This window comes from Branchiostoma lanceolatum, chromosome 7, assembly GCF_035083965.1.
Source record: "Branchiostoma lanceolatum isolate klBraLanc5 chromosome 7, klBraLanc5.hap2, whole genome shotgun sequence".
NCBI lineage: Eukaryota > Metazoa > Chordata > Leptocardii > Amphioxiformes > Branchiostomatidae > Branchiostoma > Branchiostoma lanceolatum.
In genome coordinates this window covers 4835967-4856733 of record NC_089728.1, presented here as the reverse complement: position 1 = coordinate 4856733, position 20767 = coordinate 4835967, and the positions used below count along the sequence as shown (strand labels likewise).

Sequence of the window (20767 nt, the reverse complement as noted above, 5' to 3'; positions counted from 1 at the left end):
ATTGTAGTGAGACTGCCCCATTTGTTTATTTATGTACACCATCTGTTTATTTAGACTTCTAGGCAAGGCCTTCTGCTGGCCTGTTTCGGGAACACTGTCACACGCCCCATTATGGAATGTAATGGATTTACAATTATCCTTACTAATTATGCAGATAAGCTCCTGTTTTCTATAATTAGACATCGATTGTGTAAAGCACCATCTGAGCTCTCTACATACAAAACTTCACGACAATCTCTTCACCCCTTCTCAAGTACATGTAATACGTGTCCGAATGTCAAAACAAAAACACCCACTGCAGTTCTAAACAAGCCGCTAGGGGGCCCAAACTTACAGAACTTACTTCTTGTGGCATGAACTATCTACCACACAAATATCATGACCATAGCACTTTCAGAAAATATGCCACTAAATTTTGAAGCTCCGCTGCAGTACCTTAGGTACTCGCTAGAAGGCCCATTATCGAACTTGACCTTCATTTCCCTAAACCCTACCCATCCACTAAATATCATACAGATCCATCAACAGCTTCTTGAGTTATGTTGTCCACAAGAATAACACATCCACACAGAGCCCGCTGCAATACCGACGGAAAATGCCAGGAGAACCATTTTTGAACTTGATCTCTGTTTCCACAACATCTACACACCTGCAAAATATAATGAAGATCCATCAACGTTTCCGTCACTTTTTTCGCCTACATACAAACGCACAAAAATTAAAAGTCGGCTGCAGTACTGTTGAAAAACGCAAGGTAAACCATTTTTGAACTTGACCTTCCTTTGCACAACCACTACACACCTACCAAAAATCATAAAGATTCATCAAAGGTTTCTTGAGTTATGCTCTTGACATACATACAAACACGCTAGCTGTATAAATAATAAGATTACGCTTGCCTCATGCCCTCTTGGAGATGCAATGTTACCACCAACTTCTGTATAATCTGGTCCTAACTTCGATACTCAGTTCCATTTGCTTGTTTTCCCTGCATGCTATTTGCAGAAGTTCATTTGCAGATCGTTGGTACACATATAAACAAGAGTTCAGTGACCTCATATCTCCATGAAAAATATATATTATGCAAATTAAGCCCTCATTTGCATAATTTATATTCAACCATGTTCACTGTCACATAACTTCCAAATGCCACAAGTATGAAATTCAAGTAATCTAGCAATATGGAATTACAGTATTTTCTCATTAATTATGCAAATCAGGTCTTCATTTGCATAACCTTAATCTATCAATGTCCCTTTATTTCTCAGTTACATATGTTGCATTTCTGCACTATCGTACCATTGAATGGAATGGGTTTATAACATCTCCCCATTAATTATACAAATTAGATTCTGGTTTGCATGATTACGATTTCATTATATCAAGTAACACTTAAGCTATCCGCATAATAAATATAGAATACAACACGGGGTACTCTGTATCACGCGAGGTACCAGCCCAACCGCGGGTAGGATCGCTGTAACAGCATTGATTCCAACCTCCGTATATAACAACATTGACAACGCTGTAACAACATTTATTCCAACCTTCTAAATATTTTATGGAAACCTGTGTGATACAACCTGCATATTAAATAACACGGAAACCTGTCGTTCCTTTGTTCAGTTATTCTCCTTGGAAGATTTTTACAAACACGCCAATGCAGTTCCAGTATCACATACCAAGGGAACCTTGACCTTTGTTCTCCCAACACCTACCCACATACCAAATATCATTACAATCCATCCAGACGTTCTTGAGTTATGCTGACTACAAGCATCCGGACACACACACAAACACACACGCAAACACACACACAAACAAACACGCTCAAAACAATGTCTCCATGAAAAAATCTAAATTTTTCATGGAGATAATAAATGTACCATGTGTAAACCTGGATTCAAAAGTTTTAATTCGACTAATACATTGCACTTTTACTCTACGTGATAAGGTGAAATGTACATTAGAAATGTCTTGTAGTGAAAACTATTAACATATCTTTATCATTACCATCATCATCACTATTATCTTAATCATTAGTTTCATTATCATTAATATCAATAATGTTGTTTATGATATGATAATTATCACCATCATCATCACTGTTATCATCACCATGATACAAATAGCAATGTCTATGCCATTTGCATTATGTCATTTAGATATCTTTTTTAATTGAACTGAAGAATACAGGACGAAAATGGTTGGAGATATTGAGAGATCTGGTGACAAAGCCGTTAGCGATGGAAGAAACGTAACAGTCTGCGTTCCAATAAAATGTTTCAGTGCAATCCAATATGCTTTGATAAGAACGAATTCCGTTCGTAACGTTACAAAGAATAATTGTGAAGAATTCTTTATTGGAGTACTTACTTAAAGATAAGTGTCATTCAAAATTAACAAAATATTCCGAGTTTTTTTAAAATGTTTAAATAAACACGACTTAATGATACATCAGAATAGTTACCTCTAATTCAAAATGCCAATCGTAAAAGAATCACAACCTCTGTAGTACCACAAAAAGATGCTAGGAGTTCCATATCCAATTATTTCCTTGATAGATCAATACATAATCACATGACGGATTATACCCTGTTACTCTGTTCAACCAAAAAACACTCATTAAAAGCAGCGGGACACCGAAAACATAAGTGTTTTGATGAAGATTAAAATAGCATGCATACGATTCCTTCATCTCAGACATACACATTCATCTCAGACGTAAGTTAAAGGCATAATGAAATATACTGGTGAACCATACATTGGATTTTAAGGTATATATTGTTAAGATCCAAATAAAATCGCTGCTAATATTTTAACACAAGAAACAATTATATCTTTCTTAGTTTTGCAAGATCGATCAAGCGGAATCCTAACCGTCTTCTACTGAGACTTAAGCTTGCCGCCAGCTTTGCAGCAAATCTTCCTACAGACGAGCGAACAGCTGCACCACACGGTCCCCAGGACAGCTGAACAGACAGCCAACAGGCAGGCAGCCACGTCCAGCAGGTAGTACTGGTAGAACGGCAGATCCACGGCGCGTGCGCGGAGATGGGGCAGTCCGCCATGTTTGATGACGTGTTCTATCCACCAGACGGCTCGCTCCATGGCCGTCTGGGGCTGGTCACGGTACAGACGGGACAGGCGGGCTGCGGTCTCACGGTAACTAAGGGAAAGGCGGAATTAAACATCAAATGAGATCATGATCATACATATATACAGAGTTGGAATGACAAGAGTCATGGTTTCCGAACTATAAAACACAATCAATTATACTCAATGTTGCCCAAAATGTTATTCTGCATGCTCTGAGACAAGTTATTATTGAGGAAAAGGACTTAACATTCAAGATCATCAGCTATTTGACAGTTTGCATGGAAACATGCACACGAGTCATATAGTAATAAAAAAATCAGTTGATGATCCAAGTCACCCGGACCGTTGTTCAGATCGTGACGTATGCACACAGAAACATAATCTGTTTCCCTCTCCCTGTTCCTCTCTATACATGTCTTGTGTCCATTGTGTTATAAAAAGCACAGAAGGATTGGGAACGTTACTACAGTTCATAGCTCCGTTGTTAACGCGGCTCCTTTCTGATGGTATGCCTCTTGCTACCGGTATACCATCGTATATTCAACCACAATGGCTATTTGTAAAAGAATCGCAAAACAAACGTGATAAAATTTTAGTGGCCAACACAATGTTTCTCATCAATAATTGGCGGGAAAATTTCAAATTATGTGGGCGACCCAACCATAGGATTAGCCCTGGTGCTCGTCACACAAAGATTTTATCATTACACAAGGGATTGAATGTCATAATAACGGACAATAGATTAAGCTTTCGAATGATATGAAAGTTAATAATGAAACGCAATGCTCGTCATGAAAAAAAAAAAACAAGGGACATGCGATATGGGAAAATTCCGGCACCTTTACCCGGCTCATACAATCAACCCATTACTACAATTGATAGATATGCCTTTAAATGCCATATTATACAAATAGTTTACAGTAAAACTGAATTACTTACCAAACACTAGTAGACCGAAGAATTTGTCCCATGCAAAAAACACCAAATACATTTATTTACAACATCCGACTCAGAAATACTGTACCTATTGTTGGTGAGAACATCAAGAACCGCCTGGTACAACTCATCCGAGGTGACCGTTCCGAAGTCCAATTTTACCCCCAGTCCCCTGGCTTGGACACGAGCGGCGCTGCCGGGATGATCCGAGAACAGCGGCAGACAGACCATGGGCACGCCGTGGTACAGGGCCTCGTACACGCCGTTCAACCCAGCGTGACTGACGAAGGCTCGGGTCTTGGGATGCGCTGCAAGGCGAAGAAAATTGGTTTTGTCAACAAAAAGCACTTGTGGAAGTTGAACAACGTCGTGTACGTGATTAATAGGTCACCGACGAAGAACCATTTTTCACCTTATTATGAACCACTCCATTATAGATTTTAAAAAATACATTTTGTTCCTTGTTTTATTCTGGCATTTTTATCAATACTTCAAAAGCCATCGCAAATTAATTTTTATAAACAAATAATCTACAGCTTGGCAAAGGGGTAAGGTAAAGCTAACTGTGTATTTGGAACCTGTGTCGTTTCAAACAAAACTGTTTTGCTACCAACCCAGTAAATGATTCTGGGGAAGCCAGGACATCAGCTTGGTGTTGTTGCCCAGACCGGTCGGCTTCTCTCCCACGTCCCGCCACACCACCTTCTGTCGGAGCTGCGCGAAGACTGCAGCGAACATTTCTTTCCTCTCCGTCGACATCTTCTGGACCATCGACCCGAAGCTGACAACGATCACTCCATCGTCTCCAGATGACTGCATAAAATCCTCCATGTCCTAGATAAACAAGAGTCCGATAGTATCACGCCTTTGTGAAATATTCATAATTTCTCAATTTGCAGTCTTGAAAACTATATTCTCCTTTTGCTTTACAAAACTGGCCAGGGATCGTTTGCAATTACCTCTTAGGAACCCAATCAACCCATACACAGAAGGTAAATATCTTTCCCATCATGCTACTGACTCAAGGGTCTGCTACTTCATTTTTTCTCCGTGAGGCCACAGCAAGTAATTTTTATGGATGACATCAACGCGCTCATTAATTTTCGCCTGATTTCGAAATAAAAAACAAGAAATTTCATTGCCCTCCGACGATACGTGGTCAACATGCGAAAAATGGGCAAATATGTCGTAAACGTTGACAGTATAAGGTGTTTCATTGCATATGAGTACCCAGTGTAGTTCCTGCCCATGATGGTATGACAAGCTGTTTTCTGCGTTTGTTCTAGTTAATTGAGCTGTAAACACATCTTCAAGAACAGTTTAATGTTGACAGTCTAAGGTGCTTCGTTGCATATGAATACCCAGTGTGGTTCCTGCCCATGATGGTATAAGAACAAGCTGTTTTCTGCATTTGTTCTAGCAAGGACATTATATAAATAATGGGGGGGTCTAGTTAATTGAGCTGTGTACACAAGGTGTTTCATCGCATATGGATACCCAGTGTAGTTGCTTCAGATTATGGTACAACAAGCTCTTTTCTGCATTTGTTGTAGTTAGTCTATTGAGATGTATACACATCCACAAGGACATGTTTACTGTTGAATCAATGAGGTTTTATATTATATATGAAACCTTATTGGTTGAATACAGGAATAAAAGACCTGTTGGTCATGATATCATATTTCGTCGCCTCGATTCTTGTTAAACAAGATTTATGATCTCAAAATTTGAAAATATAGGAATCTTGTTTTTTTTGCCCGCCTTGTTTTCTTTCGCCCTAACTCATTAATTTTGGAGTCTGCGTAGGATGTCATCCATAAGATTTACTTGCTGTGGCCTAATTAAAGTTTACAAAATTTTGTTGGTTTTGCATTCATATACTACTACATTTGGTCTTATTCAAAACACCAGCTACTGTTGTTGATACACTCACCTTAGAAAGAGGGGCGCCGGCACGGACGGTCAGCCCGCCAACCGGGACCATGTTGGGCATGGAGGGACGGGGAAAACCCAGCACAGTGTCGGACTGATACAGCCACAGGTCCGTACGTGACGCCAGGCTCTCGAAAGTTTCTCTCTCGCTTAGATGCTTACGGATCAGATCGTCATACACGTAACCGTAAATCCAGCTCCTGAATGTGGATACAAGACCGTAGAACCCAACGTTCTGTACCCTTTGCAAGTAAGTCATTTGGTCGGTAAAACCCAACTCATTTGACGATGGCACAAATGCCAAGGGGACCGGTACTCCTGTGGCTATATCCCATTGGTCGAGAATCGTATCACCCGCAGCTTGGATGGCAATGTGGGGGATCCTAATGCTTGCTGCTACTATAGTGCCACAGAAATATATCGGGTTCGAAATAACAACATTGTATTGTGCTGTCTTCAACCTCCCCAACAGGTCACTATGCCCCCCCCCCTCCCCCAGCAAGAGATCACAGTGCTTCTTTGTCCAGTCAGACGCATTGGAACACGCTCTTATTGCTTGGTAGGCAGACAACGATTCTGCGTTTCCACAAGTGTTCGGTCTAGGAATTCCCGAAGGCGTGTCCCGAATCCATGGTCCTGGAATGTCTCAAACATGAAGTCGGGCCTCTCTGCTCTTCGTTTCTCCACGATGTCCTCTTCGACAACCACCGTGACGACATGACCCTTTTCCACCAACGCCTGTCCGATAGACGCCTCTACCATCCAGTGGCTGCTGAAAATCGGCATCGGTACCAACAGAATCTTCTCTGCACTACTCCTACAAATAGAGCTACAGATCATAAGACTCAGGAGAATGGAACCTTGAAGCTTTGGTGTGCTCCCCATATCGTTTTCGAGCGGAACCATCCAACGAATGATCGTATAAATGACAGAGGCTCTTAACACCGTGGGAAAGGCTCTACTACATATACTCAGGCGTGGCTTTTGTTTTCGGGACGTTAGCTATCAAAACAGTGTCAACTTATATAAACAAAGATGTGATTGGTTTTTAACCTAACACATTTTGCGTTTCTACCAATCGCAGATTATTTGACACGTACAAGATAGGCTGTTACGTTGATGAAAGTTAGACATCCAGGTAGTAAGATACGCCAAAAATAATTACTCAAGCAACTGGATAAAGTTTTGAAACGTTTCAGACAGCATCCACTGTCTTTCGTCAGTGACTAACGATAGGACTGAGAACACCAGTTTTTATACCAAAACTCTGAATAGGTATGTTAATGAGGTTAAGACAATTTAGGATGTCTTTCACTTTCACTTTCTTCTACTTTCAACGGCCCTCCCCCAGCAAACTGGTTTCGCTATGTAGATGACACTTGGTGTAGGCTAAAAGAGAGAGTAGCGGACGACTTCTTCGACCATATAAACCAGGTAGATGACAACATCAAGTTCACACAGGAGTCATGTCAAAACAACAGGCTCCCCTTCCTAGACACCAAAACCATCATAGAGAAGGATGGCAACCTTCAGTTCGAAGTGTACAGGAAACCGACCCACACTGATCAATATCTGGCCTTTGATTCTCACCACCCTTTGGAACACAACTAGCAGTGATCAAAACTCTCTTCCATCGGGCAGACAATGTCATCACCTCAGACGAAGCAAAACAGACGAACACAGGCATCTCCGTGCGGCCTTAGCCAAGTGTGGCTACCAAAATTGGACCTTCAACAAAGCCCTCAAACCTTCTGACCAGTCTAAGAAAACACTCAAGTGCAAACCATTGACCAACAGAAACAAGGCCAACATTACCATTCCCTACGTCCAAGGAGTATCGGAAAAACTCAGAAGAATCTTCCAAAACTTCAACATTGCCACTAACTTCAAACCTCACTCAACTCTCAGGCAGAAATTGGTCCATCCAAAAGACAGGTCTGAAAAAGGCATCAAAGCCAATGTCATCTACAAACTGAAATGTGAAGAACCGAACTGCAATAACATGTACATTGGGGAGACAAGTCGACCACTAAAGGAAAGGTACAAGGAACATTGCAGAAAGAGCGCTAACCGCTACTCCTCTGCCATTTACCACCATCTAAAACACAACCAGGGACACTCATTCAATCTTGAATCCACGGACATCCTAGATCGTGAAGAACGCTGGTTCGAACGGGGAATTAGAGAAGCAATATATGAGAGGATGTACAACCCCGCCCTCAACAGGAAAGGGGGTCTACGCGTTGAACTTTCAGGCACTTGGGATAATGTGCTGCCCACCACCCCCCACCCCCGGACGAACAACATTTAGTTACTGTACTAAAATCAACAGTAGCTAATTGAACTATTGGCACAAAACTTTGTCTTGAATTAATCTTCTTTTAAAGACTACTTCAAGACATCCTAAATTGTCTTAACCTCATTAACATACCTATTCAGAGTTTTGGTATAAAAACTGGTGTTCTCAGTCCTATCGTTGGTCACTGACGAAAGACAGTGGATGCTGTCTGAAACGTCTGACTGTTTCAAAACTTTATCCAGTTGCTTGAGTAATTATTTTTTTGCGTAAGATAGGCTGTTGTCTGGATGGGACAAAATATCTTGCTGTAGTACTAAGGTCAACGAGCAGGAGGCCAAAAATCGACCTTGACTATTGGGTTTACACCACCTACCCACCTACCAAATACATGTACCATTGCAATCCATCTAGCGGCTCTTGAGATATTCCCCCGACACACACGCGCGCGCACACGGAGTAAAAACTATACCTCTATTTTTCATGCAGGTAATAAAGGTCAGAACATATCCGAAATCAAAACGTCAGAGCATCCTTAGATATACATTCTAGAGCAAAATAGCTACGACCACATAAGCAAAGCATTATTTTAAAAAAATGCGAAGACATCAGAGCATTCTTACATAAACAAAACAGCAAAATGTTTGCAAATGCACCATGTACCATCCGTTTTACAAAATCAACAAATTCCAAAAATTCCCAAATGAAAATGTTTAATATGTCATCTCTCATCAATTTCAACTCATTACATTCATGGTTTACCCACGATTAAAAGATGGCGAATTTGGTAAAGTCGCCATCTTGTCAGCAAAAGGTAAACGGTTGACCTATATCTAAAGCCTAAACTGTTGACTTAACAACTTTTATTTCTATCTCCTCTTTACATAGTACTTAGGAACAGGTCGTCATACATGTAACCGTTAACCCAGCTTCTCAAGATGGCTGTAAGACCGACGAACCATACATTCTGCACTCTTGAAGTAACGGAAATGAACGAAACGAACGGACACGGACCATGAACCAGCTTTCGCCCTACTTTATGTTGTATGCTGTAGAAATTGTATTTTGTTGTGCCATAAATATGTAATGATATATGTTGATAGAGTTATTAGGACTCAAATGACTGTGTATCTCTGTTATATTGTATCTGACCTTTACCTCTTCCCTCATGACCTCGATGAAAAGCGGCCTGCGTGCCGATTTGAGCTTATCATGAATAAACAAAGGTTCAAACAAAACAAACAAACTCTTTGCAAGAAAGTCATTTGGTTGGAAAATTGTGATTCGAACGGCGGCACATATGCCAAAGAGAGCGGTACACCTAGCCTGTAGTCATTTTGTGGAGAAACGTTCCCCCAACGGCACAGTTCGCGACGTGGGAGATCCCATGTTTGCTGCCACTATAGTGTCACATCTTACCAAGGGGTCAGAAACAACAGCACTGTATTAGGCTGTATTTAACCTACGCAACCGGTCAACCTTCCCAAGAAGCTGGTCGCAGTGATACTATCCAAGCTTTAAGGGCTTGGGGGCTCTTAACACCACGGGACTAAGGCAGACAGTTGATTAGTAAACCCAAATTAAATGATTAACGAAAGATATGGTTAGTATCACGTATTGGACACATGCAAGACAGGCTATTATTGGAATGGGATCAAAAGGCTGGATTACCATGCTAAGTACACAAGTTACTGATATTACGTGTTGTTCCCAGGCGCGGGCATTGGGGTTACCGATGTCGTTGTTGTTACCTTCGCCGAAAAGGCTATGTTTTGTACAGTGTTGTCACGTCCGTTCGTCTGTGAACAGTATAGCTCGAGAATGCCTGAATGGTATGTGGGCACGTCTTCTTTGAGAGCTCAAAATGATTAGATTTTGGATCAATAGCACTTTGCTATCTGGACACACACACAAACACACACGCAAACACACACACAAATACGCTCAAAACAATATCTCCAGGAAAAAATATAAATTTGTCATGGAGAAAATAAATGTGCCATGTGTGAACCTGGATTCAAAAGTTTTAATTTGACTAATACATTGCACTTTTACTCTGCGTGATAAGGTGAAATGTACATTAGAAATGTCTTGTAGTGAAAACTATTAACATATATTTATCATTACCATCATCATCACTATTATCTTAATCATTAGTTTCATTATCATTAATATCAATAATGTTGTTATGTGATATGATAATTATCACCATCATCATGACTGTTATCATCACCATGATACAAATAGCGATGTCTATGCCATTTGCAATATGTCATTTAGATATATTTTTTAATTGCACTTAAGAATACAGGACAAAAATGGTGGGAGATATTGAGAGATCTGGTGACAAAGCCGTTAGCGATGGAAGAAACGTAACAGTCTGCGTTCCAATAAAATGTTTCAGTGCAATCTAATATGCTTTGATAAGAACGAATTCCGTTCGTAACGTTACAAAGAATAAATATGAAGATTTTTTTATTGGAGTACTTACTTCAAGATAAGTGTCATTTGAAATTAACAAAATATTTAAAAAAAAGTTTTTTAAATGTTTAAATAAACACGACTTAATGATACATTAGAATTGTTACCTCTAATTCAAAAGGCCAATCGTAAAAGAATCACAACCTCTGCAGTACCAAAAAAAGATGCTAGGGGTTCCATATCCAATTATTTTCTTGATAGACCCAATACATAATCACCTAACGGATTATACCCTGTTACTCTGTTCAACCAAAAAACAACACATTAAAAGCAGCGCGACACTGAAAACATAAGTGTTTTGATGAAGATTGAAATAGCATGCATACGATTCCTTCATCTCAGACATACACATTCACTTCATTATTAATGTGTCATGCAAGTTAAAGGCATAATGAAATATAGTGGTGAACCATATATTTAATTGTAAGATTTTAAGGTATACATTGTTAAGATTCAAATAAAATCACTGCTAATATTTTAACACAAGAAACAATTATATTTTTCTTAGTTTTGCAAGATCGATCAAGCGGAATCCTAACCGTCTTCTACTGAGACTTAAGCTTGCCGCCAGCTTTGCAGCAAATCTTCCTACAGACGAGCGAACAGCTGCACCACACGGTCCCCAGGACAGCTGAACAGACAGCCAACAGGCAGGCAGCCACGTCCAGCAGGTAGTACTGGTAGAACGGCAGATCCACGGCGCGTGCGCGGAGATGGGGCAGTCCGCCATGTTTGATGACGTGTTCTATCCACCAGACGGCTCGCTCCATGGCCGTCTGGGGTTGGTCACGGTACAGACGGGACAGGCGGGCTGCGGTCTCACGGTAACTAAGGGAAAGGCGGAATTAAACATCAAATGGGATCATGATCATACATATATACAGGGTTGGCTTGACAAGAGTCATGGTTTCCGAACTATAAAACACAATCAATTATACTCAATGTTGCCCAAAATGTTATTCTGTATGCTCTGAGACAAGTTATCATTGAGGAAAAGGACTTAACATTCAAGATCATCAGCTACTTGACAGTTTGCATGGAAACATGCACACGAGTCATATAGTAATAAAAAATCAGTTGATGATCCAAGTCACCCGGACAGTCATAATATGTCATAATAACGGACTATAGATTTAGCTTTCGAATGATATGAAACGCAATGCTCGTCATGAAAAAAAAAACATGGGACATACGATCGGGGAAAATTCCGGCACCTTTTCCTCATGACCCACTCATACAATCAGCCCATTACTACCATTGATAGATATGCCTTTAAATGACATATTATACAAAAGAGTTGACAGTAAGACTGAATTCCTTACCAAACACTAGTAACCCGAAGAATTTGTCCCATGCGCAACACCAAATACATTTATTTACAACAGCCGACTCAGGAAATACTGTACCTGTTGTTGGTGAGAACATCACGAACCGCCTGGTACAACTCATCCGAGGTGACCGTTCCGAAGTCCAACTTCACCCCCAGTCCCTTGGCCACGACCCGGGCGGCGTTTCCGGGGTGATCCCCAAACAGCGGTAGACAGACCATGGGCACGCCGTGGTACAGGGCCTCGTACACGCCGTTCAACCCAGCGTGACTGACGAAGGCTCGGGTCTTGGGATGGGCTAGAAGGCGAAGAAAATCAATTTTGTAAACAAAACGCACTTGTGGAAGTTGATGAACAAATCACAGACGACTAAGTTCATAAATCCTTAGTGGTGTTCTAGTCTTAAGTCTACAACAGTTAGTTGAATGTGGACTTCTGCGTAGATTCTTCCAACGGAAAGGACTAGTACTTCCACACATACAACACATATATGCAATATACATACAATATATATATATATAACCGCACTCAGGGTACAGAAGTTAATCATATAGAATAGAGAATGCTAATTACAAATACATCTGCATAATTATTGAGACAAAATGAATTAAGGCTGAGGTATGAGGTTCCCGAGCTTGTTTGGGGTAGGGCAAAATTATACTTTCAGAACCTGTGTTAAATTTAACTTTTTAACGTTTTTGCTATCCACCCACCCAGTAGGTCATTCTGAGGCAGCCAGGACATCAGCTTGGTGTTGTTGCCCAGACCGGTCGGCTTCTCTCCCACGTCCCGCCACACCACCTTCTGTCGGAGCTGCGCGAAGACTGCAGCGAACATTTCTTTCTTCTCCGTCGGCATCTTCTGGACCATCGACCCGAAGCTGACAATGATCACTCCATCGTCACCAGATGACTGCATGAAATCCTCCATGTCCTAAACGAACAGTTAGTTATATAGATTATGAATCTCTTTGTTGATCTTTAATACAATTTGATTTCATATTCACATATTCATACCTGTGTAGGCTTGTTTCAAGACTCAATTATTGCTGCCAACAGGTAACGTGACGTTACCAGTTATGGTGTACTAACAGTCATGGTCCACTTTGGGTCATGCAAACATGTCGATGTGTATTGTCGTAAAAGCCAGTTCCCAGGAGCAATAAAAAAACGACATGTTCCTTAGTCATGACTCTCCTTTATACAAAGCAATAAAATGGGTGTACATACAGCGACACGACAGAGTAAACCCCTGAAGTCATAACAACAAGTCACCTGAAAGCGTCATGCATGACGTATTCCATATGCGCACTTCATTAGTTTTTTTTCTGACTCTCACGATAACAAAAATTTTTTTTAGTATCTTACATTAAACCTTTCTTTAGCTATCTGTGGTGATTGGAGGTTTGAAACTTTTACTAGTTTTAGGAAGGTTTGATACCACCCCAGCGATCCCCCTGCACTGAAGCCACATTTTTGTATACGAGTCGCGTGCATGGTTAAAAGTTACAGTACAGCATAGTTTTCTTCAATCGCGTCAAGCAAACATAGTGACTTAACTATTATCTGTCTGTAGACTACTTTAGACAGTTTATGTGCAATTTGAAAAAAAAAATCTATGTTATTTAAGTAGAGCGTTAGAACTTATAGAAGGAAAACGACTGAGGTGGACCATAATATGTAACCCTAGCACAGTTCTTCGTCATAGGCCTCAGTATAAATGCATGCTCACTCGGCGTTAAACTGATTTTAGAAGAGCTGATATTTCTTCCCATGGGTTACTAGTAAACATTTGGCTCTGTCCGCGCGGTTTCAACTAAAGATAAATGACGTTTTGAACAAATTGATAATAATTGGTACCGTTACGTTACGTTACGTCCCCCCCCCCCCCCCTAAACAAAATCCTTTTTTTCGGTAAAACATACCTCAGAAAGAGGGGCGCCGGCACGGACGGTCAGCCCGCCAACCTGGACCATGTTGGGCATGGAGGGACGGGGGAAACCCAGCACAGTGTCGGTCTGATACAGCCACAGGTCCGTGCGTGACGTCACGCTCTGGATAGTTTCTTCCTCACTGATGTACTTGAGGACCAGGTCGTCATACATGTAACTGTAAATCCAGCTTCTTGCGATGTTTGTAAGACCGAAGAACAATACATTCTCCACTCTTTGCAAGAAAGTCATTTGGTCGGTCAATTGCGATTCGACTGACGGCACGTATGCCAAAGGGAGCGGTACTCCTGTGGCCATTTTGTCGAAAAAAGTACCGCCATCGGCGCAGTTGGCGACGTGGGGCACTTTGATGCTTGCTGCCACTATAGTGCCACATCTTAACAAGGGGTCTGAAATAACAACGCTATATTGTGCTGTCTTCAACCTCCGCAACAGGTCGCTATCCCCCCCCCCCCTCCTTCCCAAGGAGGTGGTCGCAGTGTTTCGTTGCCCATTCGGACGCATTGGTATGTTGTTTTAGCTCTTGGTAAGTAGACACCGATTCTGCCAATTTAAGGACGTCGTCTTGGAATTCCCGAAGGCGTGTCCCGAATCCATGGTCCTGGAAGGTCTCAAACATGAAGTCTGGCCTCCCTGCTCTTCGTTTCTCCACGATGTCCTCTTCGACAACCACCGTGACGTCGTGACCCTTGTCCACCAGGGCTTGCCCAATAGACGCCTCTACCATCCAGTGGCTATTGAATAACGGCATAGGTACTAACAGAATCCTGTCTGCACCGCTCCTGTGGGTCATCATCAGACCCAGGAGAACAAGGAGAATAATGGTACCTTGAAGCTTTGTTGTGCTAGCCATGTCGTTACAGCTGGTACTATCCAAGCTTCACGGACTTGAAGAATGAGGTTTGGAGACTCTGAGCACCACGGGACTTTAGCCTCACGCAGGCGTTTTTCCACTAGGTTAATTGATAAACCCGCATGTAATTAGTAATAAGTAATCAAATGAATAACGAACGCTGTGATTGGTATCACATCCGACACGGACTGAATTTCTACCAATCACAACGTCTTTGACAGATCATTGCAAGACAGGCTATTGCTGGAATGGGGTCAAAAGGCAGAATGACCATGCTAAGTACACAAGTTACTAGATATTGTTATCAGCGATCTCACGGGGTTAGGGGTTACCGATAGAGTATTGTTTGTGTTGTTGTTGTTGGGTATGGGTTTATGTACAGCTTGATAAGGGTTTGATTACTAACTGGTTGAAAACAAACAGACTGGGTGCCATCCGATTAATACTGGGGCGCCTGCACTCGCTTCCCTAAAAAAACGTCTGGGATCGCTTGACTCGGTTCGGCTTCGACCAGAATTTGACTGTACTCGAGTACATGTGTGAATTTCCCGGCCGATTTCTGAGCCCAACACAAGAACATTAATTATTGTTCCTTGAATTATAAGGCAGTCGTTTTGGATAACGGTATTTAAGGGTCATCCAGGGGTCATCCAGCGTGACCCACATTGGTCCACTCATTACGTGATTTCGAGTTCTGCTCAAAAACGCCATGGGGAGCACAAGAAATCTGCAAGTTTCCATTCTTCTCCTTGTTCTCCTTGGTCTCATAATCACCCACATGAGCAGTGCAGAGAAGATTCTGATGGTACCTATGCCGATCTTTAGTAGCCATTGGACGATAGAGGCGTCAATCGGGCAGGCGCTGGTGGACAAGGGTCACGTCATCACGGTGGTCGTTGAAGAGGACATCGTGGAGAAACGACGGGCAGAGAGGCCAGACTTCATTTTTGAGACATTCCCGGATCATGGAGTTGGGGCGCGACTTCGGGAATTCCAAGACGACCTTTATGGAATGGCAGAATCGATGTCTATCTACCAAGAACAATGGGCATTTGCCAGTGCGATTGAATGGGCAAACAAACACTGCGATTACCTCCTGGGGAAGAGTAGAGACCTATTAGGTAGGTTGAAGACAGCACAATACAGTGTTGTTATTTCTGACCCCTTGTTAAGATGTGGCACTATAGTGGCAGCACAAATAAGGGTCCCCCACGTCGCCAACAGTGCCAGTATGTTTATTGACGAAATGGCTACAGGTGTACCGTTCCCAGTGGCATACGTGCCAGAAGTCACATCGCAATTGACCGACCAAATGACTTTCTTGCAAAGAGTGCAGAATGTAGGGTTCATCGGTCTTTCACAAATAGCGAAGAGATGGCTTTACGGTTACATATATGACGATCTGGTCCGTAAGTACGTCAGTGATAAAGAAAGTACCCAGAGCGTGACGTCACGCACGGACCTGTGGCTGTATCAGACCGACACTGTGCTGGGTTTCCCCCGTCCCTCCATGCCCAACATGGTCCAGGTTGGCGGGCTGACCGTCCGTGCCGGCGCCCCTCTTTCACAGGTGAGTTTATCGAAGAATTAGGAAGTTTTGGAAACCTACCCGTTAACGGCAATAATTGAGTCTTGAAGCAAGCCCACAGAACTATGAGTATCAGATCCAATTGCACTGAATATCAACAAAGAAATTTAACACCGTAAAGATGAGCCCCTTTGTCCCAACATGCTGGCCGTCTTTGTTTTCCCTAGCCTCTACCAGGGAACTGTACTCCCTGGCCAGCTAACTCCTCTGGCATGTTTGCTGTCTATTTGGCAAATTTCTACTATCTTTCCAGCGACCTGTGGAGCCTGGTAGAGGCTATGTTTTCCCCTCAACATTTCGATTGCGAGAATAATGATTACCGGTAGTCTTCTTTGTAATAATTTCTGTCAATTGATTTATGGCTTAAATGATCTCAACAACAAAACCATTGCCTTTGTTCAGAAAATTAGCGGATTACTTTTAATGCCTTTGAACGTAGGACAGCTGACGAAAGACAGCGGATGCTGTCTGAAACGTCTGACTGTTTCAAAATTTTATCCAGTTGTTTGAGTAACTTTTTGTGGAGGAAAGGTAACGGTTACTCAAGCAACTGGATAAAGTTTGGAGACGGTTATCCGCTGTTTTTCGATGTGAGAACTTTAGGATGATTCAAAGAAGATGAAGTCAAGACAAGTTTGTTTGCTCATTAGTCAATTAGCTCCTGTTGTTAGAGTACAGGAGCTAATGTTCGCTCGTGGGGGTTGGTAGTGCATTTCGGCCAAAGTACATTCGCATTCAGCCTGATAGAGACTGGTCATGGGGCTTTTTTACCATTTGGATTCTGTAATGATAACGGGACAAGGAGAGAAGACATGAGTTATTCAGATAAAGTGGAATTTCTAAACGAAGGACGTCAACTATTCATCTGGCTCTCTTTATTCTAGAGCAAAACCGACTTGGCTTAAAACCATTCAATTTTAGATAAATCCACCAAAATCAATGACGAAATTCCCAAAAAGAAGTCCCTCAGTTTGAAAATTTGGCTGTAGCCCCTCATTCCATTCTTCTTGGCAAGAGCTGATCCCATGTTGACATTGCACCTTACTGCACTCAGCGGTAAACGGATCTTACGACGTTTGCATGCTGTCTTCTCAAACTAAAGGAAAATAGCGTGCTTCCCTACTTCAGAGCCTGTTTGTAGATCAGTTGTGCCAAACAAAATTTGGTTGCGCCGCGCAACTCCGGGTAACCGGGTATTTCTTGCTGAGAATGTAATCTGTTTATCTAGGACATGGAGGATTTTATGCAGTCATCTGGAGACTATGGAGTGATCATTGTCAGCTTCGGGTCGATGGTCCAGAAGATGCCGACGGTGAAGAAAGAAATGTTCGCTGCCGTCTTCGCGCAGCTCCGACAGAAGGTGGTGTGGCGGTACGTGGGAGAGAAGCCGACCGGTCTGGGCAACAACACCAAGCTGATGTCCTGGCTGCCTCAGAATGACCTACTTGGTGGGTGGCAAAACAAATTCCAATGTATCACTGTATTTACCACAGGTTCTGAAGGCAGATTCTTACCCTTCGGAGGAGGGAACAACATACGAACTTTCCATTGCAACACATTGGTTAAGCCATGTAAAAACAATCACTTTAAAACACATTCACCTGCATTTCAAACCTCTTTATGGTCAAACCTCAAACCACTACAATGCTGGATTTGTCAGGTTTGCTTCGGTACAAAAAGTGGGGAGTAAACTTCATAATCTTAACCCTTGTCCTGCTGGATTTCCAGACCATAAATATACCCCCACTGCTGAAGTGCCTATACACCTTCGGTACTAGTTTGATATTGTTCATTTTTAGTTACTTCGCTTTACAACAACCGCGCGGGTGAAACGTACGCATTCTAGAAATACCCTCAAACCGACAATTGTCAGGGTTAGCATACAGAACAAGCATGTGCAAACCGACAATTGTCGGGCCCAACAGGCAAGAAGATTGAAATTACAACAGGATTTTACCCCCAAATCCTAATTGGTCAGCCCAGCCAATAAGAAAGGCATCTAGGTATCACTAGTTGTAGGGTAAAACATGACAAAGGTCACAGAGTTTGAAAATACACATTCTGTTGTCCTCTCTAGCAAAAAACTGGACCTTTCGGAGAAAATGTATCCCAGAAAAAAAATTGTTTAAAGGTGAGCTAAAAATTAAATGTGCAAACTACTACCCGACTCAAAAAATTGGCCCCTGCCCTACACGGTACACTTTACCCAAATTGCAACTTATTTGGATGCAAAAAGAAGGGTGTGATGGCTTTAAGAATTATGGAAATGTTAGAAACTACAAAATCAACAACAACAACAAAAATACATATCCCTCTCTCAAAGTCCAGTGATAAACAATGGAACTGGAAAAAGTAATGTCAAGAGTAGGACACCAAGGAGTTTTATAAGTTCGTCGCCTGGGACTTATTCATCAGGTACCTGATAAAGCTGCTCAACATCCTCAAATAACTGTTTTTGTCTGATGCAAAATTATTTTCTTTCGTCCTGCAGCACATCCCAAGACTCAAGCCTTCCTCAGTCACGCTGGGTTGAACGGTGCGTACGAGGCCCTGTACCACGGCGTACCCATGGTCTGTCTACCGCTGTTCGGGGATCAGCCCGGCAGCGCCGCCCGGGTCGTGGCCAAGGGACTGGGGGTGAAGTTGGACTTCGGAACGGTCACCTCGGATGAGTTGTACCAGGCGGTTCGTGATGTTCTCACCAACAACAGGTAACATTTCTGATTCCAATGTTGTGAATAAATGTTTATGTAGTTGGTTATGCGTATGAGACAAATACTTCGGTGTATTTGTGTTTGATAGAAATCCTTGTCAACTTTATTCTTTAATATGTTTATACTGTAGTAGTTATCTACTACGGGTAATGGCTTGATTATGTTGGCGAGTCAGGAAAAAAAGTGCCATAATTTCCAACGATCATATGTCCCTTTTATCTTTATGATGAGCATTGTGTATCATATCTATTGTCCGTTACAATGATATCCCATTAGTGATTATTATGATTTTGTGTGACGAGCAACAGAGCTAATTCTATGGTTGGGCCACTCACATGATTTGAATTTTTCCCGCCTATAATTGATGAGAAACCATGCGCTGGCAGGGAAAATTTTCTCACGTTTGTTTTGCAACTCCATTATAAGTAGTCATTATGGTTGAATGAACAATGGTATCAAATGGCATACAATCAAAAAGGAGCTAAATTAACGAACGGAGATACAAACTTTCTGTGCTATACATAAACCTGACCCCATCCATGAATAGATAGAAAGAGGGGAACAGATTATGCGTCTATACGTATACGTATACGTCTACGTCACGTCACATTTAAGCAACAGTTCGGCAGACGTGGATCAAAACAGGCAAAGTGCGAAATAGAAATACAGTGAAAATCATCAACTGATATTTTAACCACTATATGACTCTGCACTAGCAGAAAATGCACTCGCTAATGTTTCCATATAAATTGTCAAGCAACTTATAATCTTGAATGTTATTATCATTTTCCTAAATATTTAGTTGCCTCCGAATATGCGGAATAACATTTTCGGCTACATAATTGAGTGATTTTAATTGACCTTGTTGTACTTCAAAAACATGACGCCTGTCAAGCCAATTCGGTATGATCATGATCTTTGTTCTCATTAAGTTTCTCATTTGATGTTTAATTCCGCCTTTCCCTTAGTTACCGTGAGACCGCAGCCCGCCTGTCCCGTCTGTACCGTGACCAGCCCCAGACGGCCATGGAGCGAGCCGTCTGGTGGATAGAACACGTCATCAAACATGGCGGACTGCCTCATCTCCGCGCACGCGCCGTGGAGCTGCCTTTCTACCAGTACTACCTGCTGGACGTGGCTGCGCTCCTGTTGGCTGTCTGTTCGGCTGTCCTGGGGACCGTGTGGTGCAGCTGTTCGCTCGTCTGTAGGAAGATTTGCTGTAAAACTGGCGGCAAGCTTAAGTCACAGTAGATCCCACATGCTTTATGTTTATCGATGTTTCGACACCAAAGAACATGAGTGTTACTTGTGCTGAAATATCTATATAGTGTTTTGATGTAAACCTTAACAATAAACGCCTTAGAAACCACAAGAGACTTCACTGGTTTCTTTTATCATGCCTTCAAATCGAATTACAAAAAGTTCCACGACCTCGCCAAATAGTATTTACCGCTATTACGAATGGTGTGATATACCAACCTCCTTAAATTAGATATACATGTCTCTCATTTATTATGCACATAAGGTCCTCATTTGCGTGATTACATCAGTTGATTATCTTCACCAAGCAAATAGCAGAAGTTGCCCAA

The 20767-nt window shown here is 41.9% G+C and overlaps 3 protein-coding genes across 3 annotated transcripts; 1 reads left to right on the top strand and 2 right to left on the bottom strand.

The window, feature by feature from the left end:
• Positions 1 to 1892: 1892 nt before the first annotated feature.
• LOC136438778 (UDP-glucuronosyltransferase 2C1-like) lies at positions 1893 to 6328 on the bottom strand. Its single transcript, XM_066433720.1, has 4 exons — positions 5969 to 6328; positions 4650 to 4869; positions 4124 to 4343; positions 1893 to 3169 (listed from the first exon to the last, which is right to left on the bottom strand). The coding sequence occupies exons 1-4, from the start codon at positions 6224 to 6226 to the stop codon at positions 2887 to 2889; spliced, it is 981 nt and encodes a 326-aa protein (XP_066289817.1). The 5' UTR covers positions 6227 to 6328; the 3' UTR covers positions 1893 to 2886.
• A 3941-nt stretch (positions 6329 to 10269) lies between these two features.
• On the bottom strand, positions 10270 to 15341 carry LOC136438332 (UDP-glucuronosyltransferase 2C1-like). The gene is made up of 5 exons (XM_066433097.1): positions 14475 to 15341; positions 13997 to 14443; positions 12786 to 13005; positions 12151 to 12370; positions 10270 to 11572 (listed from the first exon to the last, which is right to left on the bottom strand). Exons 1-5 carry the CDS (start codon positions 14874 to 14876, stop codon positions 11290 to 11292), a joined length of 1572 nt encoding a protein of 523 aa, XP_066289194.1. The 5' UTR covers positions 14877 to 15341; the 3' UTR covers positions 10270 to 11289.
• A 92-nt stretch (positions 15342 to 15433) lies between these two features.
• LOC136438776 (UDP-glucuronosyltransferase 2C1-like) lies at positions 15434 to 20607 on the top strand. Its single transcript, XM_066433717.1, has 4 exons — positions 15434 to 16446; positions 17693 to 17912; positions 18956 to 19175; positions 20147 to 20607. The coding sequence occupies exons 1-4, from the start codon at positions 15586 to 15588 to the stop codon at positions 20427 to 20429; spliced, it is 1584 nt and encodes a 527-aa protein (XP_066289814.1). The 5' UTR covers positions 15434 to 15585; the 3' UTR covers positions 20430 to 20607.
• Positions 20608 to 20767: the final 160 nt, after the last annotated feature.

Bases quoted from the DNA above. Each gene is read 5' to 3' on its own strand.
- LOC136438778 (XM_066433720.1), bottom strand. From the start codon at position 6,226: ATGACTTACTTGCAAAGGGTACAGAACGTTGGGTTCTACGGTCTTGTA. The intron at 4,870-5,968 runs GTGAGTGTATCA...TTGTTTATCTAG, and splicing joins CCGGCGCCCCTCTTTCTAAG to GACATGGAGGATTTTATGCA. The intron at 4,344-4,649 runs GTTGGTAGCAAA...TTCGCCTTGCAG, and splicing joins TCCCCAGAATCATTTACTGG to CGCATCCCAAGACCCGAGCC.
- LOC136438332 (XM_066433097.1), bottom strand. From the start codon at position 14,876: ATGGCTAGCACAACAAAGCTTCAAGGTACCATTATTCTCCTTGTTCTC. The intron at 12,371-12,785 runs GTGGGTGGATAG...TTCGCCTTCTAG, and splicing joins GCCTCAGAATGACCTACTGG to CCCATCCCAAGACCCGAGCC. The intron at 11,573-12,150 runs GTACAGTATTTC...CCTTTCCCTTAG, and splicing joins GATGTTCTCACCAACAACAG to TTACCGTGAGACCGCAGCCC.
- LOC136438776 (XM_066433717.1), top strand. From the start codon at position 15,586: ATGGGGAGCACAAGAAATCTGCAAGTTTCCATTCTTCTCCTTGTTCTC. The intron at 16,447-17,692 runs GTGAGTTTATCG...CTGTTTATCTAG, and splicing joins CCGGCGCCCCTCTTTCACAG to GACATGGAGGATTTTATGCA. The intron at 19,176-20,146 runs GTAACATTTCTG...CCTTTCCCTTAG, and splicing joins GATGTTCTCACCAACAACAG to TTACCGTGAGACCGCAGCCC.